Below are 5,921 nucleotides of genomic sequence, written 5' to 3' on the forward strand. Positions count from 1 at the left end.
ATCAACATCACTCTATACATTATATAGAGTGTAACATGCCTTACAGACCAATAGCACTTAAGGAAACTGAAAAAAATTTCTCTCTCAAAATCTAGATACCCACTACTCAAATTTATCTTTCGTTAAGTAATGCAGAAAGATATATTTAATACTTTCAGCTTAAGGTAACATAAACCCTACTAATATGTGGTGTTAATCGTCTGTAAGGGCTGACTTCAATTTTTTTACTCGAAACTTGCCGCCATGTGATTCGATTAATGGCAAATATGACATAGATGTCAAGCGAACATAACCTCACATTTTTAAAAAGTAAACAAACGTCAACTATAAAAATGATTAAAACAATATACAATAATTTTATTTAATTTTCAGTAAAAAGTACAATGGTAAACTTTAAAATATGGAGCGTTTTAATTTATGTTATTTTACTCTCACTCGTGGGTCAATTTTACGCCCTACGAACCTACACAAAACAGCAATTAGAACAATTAAGGTAGCAACATTTTACTCATAAATCCACTTTTACACATAAAAACCTTGCAGGGATGAAGTTAAAGTAATGTTCTACCATGCCTACGACAGCTATTTAAAATACGCGGAGCCTTATGATGAATTAAGACCAATCAGCTGTGATGGTATTGATACTTATGGAAGGTAAAGACCATAATAACAACTGCAACATATAAATAACTAGATAGATGTACCCTGCTATGGTAAAAGAATGTATTCGCAAAAATGACGATTTTGAGTTATTTACATAGCCCGATCCTACTTTAAAAGACCTATCAGTAGCTCTTTCTCCCATTGTTGTATCATTTTTCATTCTCAAGTTAGCACGGTAGCCAAACAGTCTATTATCACTATTTATTAAGTTAAACTTTGGCAAAACAATGTTATCGACAAAATTTTGCCCAATTTACTTTGGTAACATAGTGTAATGGCGAATACTGTTGTTTTTTGATTTTTTAAGCACGTCTTAAACTATGGTAAAATAATGTATTATACAATACCCTGTTTTGCCATTGGAGATGTCATTATTATGCGGGAACACTACAAAGCCTATTTTACTAATACATTATTTCACCGCAGTTAGTAGTGAGTTAAGTCTCGAAAATTAGTTGCTGAAAAATATAATAAATTTGGGTTTTTAAGCAGAAATAATGGCATCCAGATCTAAAAGACTGGTTGAAATGGCGCAAAGTATTCAAGGGGTAAGTTACATAATATAAATAATGTGGAATATTTATTTAATTCCAGAAAATTGGGAAATAAATAACTTAAGTTTTATTATGGTTTAAAACTTTATGGTTATGTATTATACTGAGCTGGGAAGTTTTAGAGCTGGGTGTTTTCGAAAAAAAAAAAATTGTATTTACAAAAATAATAATGTAATGTAGTACGCACAACCGTATACTTATATGGATTTAATGTAAGCTTTTATAGGTTTTGGTGTGAATTAGAGTGTTTTGTTTATTCACTTTGCAATTATTAGATATAAATAAGAGAGAGGGTTCAGAGTTATAAAATTTATTATATCCTTTCGTCGTACCTTCTTTCTATATACTTTTGAGTATTTTGTTTTATTATAGGAGTAAAAATGATTTTCTGATGTTCGAAAAAAAATATATATTTATTTATAATAATATTTGTTTTTGTTTTTATAATATGTTTTTGTTATTTTTTTTATGAATAAAGGCGTTTAACATTTTTGTTTCTCTTAATATATTTATATTTCATATACCAAATCAGCATTAATATATATTTAGCGATTTGCCAAATAATGTATTATACAATAGCTCAAATAGGTAAGTTTTTATGAATGAAACCAAACTCTTTTACTTTGGCAAAAAGATGTATTGGTTATTACATTATTTTGCCAAAGTTTGAGGATTAATAAAAATTTAGAAATACTTTGGTAAAACAATGTATTGACTTTTTTTCAAAAACTAGTAACAATTTAATAAAAATTAGATATTTACCTCTAATGTAGTATAATATTAAATCTTATGTAAAAATTTGAAGCGTTTTGGATTACAAGAAAAAAAAAACACAACTTTTAACTAAAAACGCGTTTTTCTCAAAACTATATTTTTGCGAGTACATCCTTTTACCATAGCAGGGTACAGCTATATATTTCATGTAAAAAAAAACTCAAAACATTTTACACAAGTCAAGAAAATAATACTGTATCAATATAAAACTTACAATGGAGAATTAAAATATGTAGGCAAAACACTCATCATATGAATAAAATTTTTGTTGTAAAATTTGTTGGTTTGCATTTCAAAAGTTTGACACTGAGTGACCTAATTTTAACAAAATCTTGGACAATAATAACTTAGAGAAAACCTGTTACTGCTTCTATAGATTCTTGTATAGTTAATAGCTAGCTACATATTCATTAGCTCTTGTGTAATACCCTATGACTTATTTTAGTTATTCTCTGACCCTCATTGATGCACTAGACACTTTAGCTATTATGGGCAACTACACAGAATTTCAAAGGGTAGTTGACATTCTTTCAACAAAAACCGATTTTGATTCAAACATAAATGTTTCAGTGTTTGAAACTAATATTAGGATAATTGGTGGATTGCTTAGTGCCCATTTATTATCACACAAGTAAGTCTTATTCAAGAAAATTTTTGTCTACTCATTTATAAAATTAGAGCAGGTGTTAAAGTTGAACCAGGCTACCCGTGCAATGGCCCACTTTTAAGACTAGCAGAAGATGTAGCTAAAAGGCTTATAGTTGCTTTTGACACTAAAACTGGGATGCCTTATGGTACCATCAACCTTAGGCATGGAGTACCAAAAGATGAAACCCCAGTGACTTGCACTGCTGGCATTGGTACTTTTATTGTCGAATTTGGGACTCTTAGTAGGTTGACTGGGGATCCGATATATGAAGAGGTTTGAGTTAGAACTGTGTTGTTTTTTTGTCAGAGCTAATAATTTTTAGGTGGCCTTGAATGCACTTTATGCCTTATTTAACCATAGATCGTCAATAGGTTTGTTTGGGAACCATATTGATACTAATACAGGCAGATGGACAGCTCAGGATGCAGGCATTGGATCTGGGGTAGATTCTTATTTTGAATATTTGGTGAAAGGCTCCATTTTATTACAGAGGTATGCATATAATAGTTCTGCTTAAAAGGGGTTTTATCATTACTTTTTAGGCCTGAGTTAATGGTAATGTTTAATGAAGCCAAAAAGGGTATCGACAAGCATTTGAAAAAGGATGACTGGTACATTTGGGCTTCTATGACAAAGGGCCAGGTCACTTTGCCCGTTTTTCAGTCTCTGGAGTCTTTTTGGCCTGGGGTTTTAAGCCTTATTGGTAATTACAAAACTAAAAATTATTTATTCCGGAGATTATTTAAGACTTTTAAAGGAGATACTTCAAATGCCATGAGAACCCTTCACAACTACCACTCGATATGGCAACAATATGGATTTCAGCCAGAGTTTTACTACATGTCTCAGCAAGAAGCTGGAAGTGGTAAAGAGAGTTATCCCTTGAGACCAGAATTGATTGAATCAATCATGTATTTATATAGAGCCACCAGGGACCCATTTCTTTTGGAAGCTGGTGAAGATATTTTAAGGAGTATTCAGCATAGTTCTTGGACACCTTGTGGGTACGCAACTGTAAGTATATCGGTCATTTAAATAATCAAGAAGTAAATCAAGTCAAAATATACTTTATTTACTAAGTTTACAAACTTGTGCTAAAAGATTCCTAGAATTTACAATACTATAATATAATACTTATAGTAGTTATTTGGTTAAACTTAAAACAAGATATAGAATCCATTTTGATTGTACATAGAAGCATATTTCATATCATCAAAGAAAAAACTAAAAAAAAAATCTGATCAACAGCTATATAATTAATTTTAAATATTAAAATGAGTCGTTAAAATACTCTTCAATGCTGTAGTAAGCTTTTTTTGGCCGCGATGCAATGAGCCCACGGTTGAGGCGCTAGGACTGTCCAGACAGTTCAAAAGAAACTGTGTCCACGGCGTCTTGAAGTGGGGTAGCTCTATGCACTCGGCATTTATGCGGCGAGTATGGGCAGGGCCACGGCAACGGCCCTAAAGCAGATGATCGCTAACGAGGAACTCCGTGAAACAGCAAGGATCCGGAAGCGATCCGGATCACTAAGAGCGATCGTCGGAGTTGCGGCCGGTGAACTCCTATGTGCCGTTGAAATCAGCCTCGAGCTGGAATGGTCTTAGACCAAAATGCCTTAGGGTTTAACAATAGCCAAAATAATTAGCAAGTAATATTAATTTCTTTAGTTCCCTCTTAAATTGCCTAAGGTCTGTACCAGTCCTAATCGAAAAAGGAACATGATTAAATATTTTACGACTAATAAATATAAGAGAGTTTCTCGTAAGTGAGGAGGTGAGTTTTAGTAACTACTACTACTTTAAAGGTTTTTATTATGTGATATTTTATTATCTGTTTGTTTACTCTATATTTAAGTCGGCTTTGTCAACAACATTTTTATGTTCTGTGAAAATAAAGCATATTTGATTTGAATCTCTCACTGGTTGGCGACACTTTTGTATGTCATTTTCAGATCAAAGACGTTCGAGACCACCGCAAAGAAGATCGCATGGAATCGTTTTTCCTCTCTGAAACCACCAAATACCTCTATCTCCTCTTCGATACGGACAATTTCATCCATAACCAGGGCCAACACGGCACCTTAATCAACACCCCAAACGGAGAGTGCGTAATCGATGCTGGCGGTTACATATTTAATACGGAGGCGCATCCCATTGACCCCAGCGCCTTGCACTGTTGCCATAACGTTCCCAACGAAAATCTGGTCAATTTTAAGGAGTTTGAAAAGTATCGCGATGTTTTCCGAGGAACGACTGTCAAGGATGTTAGGAAAAATAAGAAAGTTGATGTTGACAGTGAGGAACTGCCGAATAGGAGCTCTACGGTTAATAATTCGGAAGTTCAAAACGGCACGAGTGCGGAAACCGATGGCGAAAAGAAGGTTTACGACATGCAAATGATCCTGGATAAACTGAGGAAGGAGAACAGGTATCCTAGAAACGAAACTTGGGAGAATAAGTATGAGCTGTTGGGTTGCAAGGCCCAAAAGTTTTTGCAGAGGCTTTCCATTGTGGGAGAGTTTTTTGATTAAGGTTTTTGATAATTTTGTATTTTTTATTTATTTTATTTTTTTGTTGGTTTATTGAATAAGCATTCCGGGGTATTAAGTGATAAAATACATGTTCAAAAGTAAATAATTTACGTGTCGCTTTTATTTTAAAATGAAACAGGTTTTACCACATTGGGAACATCTTGAGGTATCCACTTAATGAAATTTTTGAGAAGTCTCTGAAACTTAAAGTTTTTCCTGATTTTTTATATTTTCTGTGTTAATTTCTTATATTTTAAGATTCATATAAACTTTACATTACTTTTCGGTTTTATCAGAAATGTAGTTTTAAGAATACACTCAAGAACTTACACTAAGACAAAATATTTTTTATACATATGAGGAATATCTTAACCACAATTTTAATACCTTGTAAATCTAGTATTTTTAACCCTGTGCTGTTTATAAATTGTTTTCTTTTGTGTATGTACTTAAAAGTTATATTATTGCTTGTTTAGATTGAGTTCTTAATGTTGTTATATACATATTTTTTCTTTTTATGGCGTATAATAAAAACTGATTGATGGATTATACAGGGTGCCTCCGATTAAGTCGGCACTATTGATATCTTTGTTAATATTTAAGATACAGGGTCGGTTAAATTAGCAAACTAGTAGGATTTTTTCTGTTGATTATAATGGTGAAAACAGAAAAAAAAATTAACATCGCGTTTTCGAGAAAATGTGAAAAATGTACTTTTGTTAAATGGAATCCCCTGTATATTTTTACA

The 5,921-nt window shown here is 32.5% G+C and overlaps 1 protein-coding gene across 1 annotated transcript; it reads left to right on the forward strand.

Annotated features, from left to right (window-relative positions):
• Window positions 1–289: 289 nt before the first annotated feature.
• Window positions 290–5,283, forward strand: LOC126738851 (ER degradation-enhancing alpha-mannosidase-like protein 2). The gene is made up of 8 exons (XM_050444312.1): window positions 290–493; window positions 544–654; window positions 2,437–2,622; window positions 2,670–2,913; window positions 2,963–3,132; window positions 3,183–3,343; window positions 3,398–3,654; window positions 4,595–5,283. Exons 1-8 carry the CDS (start codon window positions 384–386, stop codon window positions 5,171–5,173), a joined length of 1,818 nt encoding a protein of 605 aa, XP_050300269.1. The 5' UTR covers window positions 290–383; the 3' UTR covers window positions 5,174–5,283.
• The last annotated feature ends 638 nt before the right edge of the window (window positions 5,284–5,921 follow it).

This window comes from Anthonomus grandis, chromosome 7 (assembly GCF_022605725.1).
Source record: "Anthonomus grandis grandis chromosome 7, icAntGran1.3, whole genome shotgun sequence".
Lineage (NCBI taxonomy): Eukaryota > Metazoa > Arthropoda > Insecta > Coleoptera > Curculionidae > Anthonomus > Anthonomus grandis.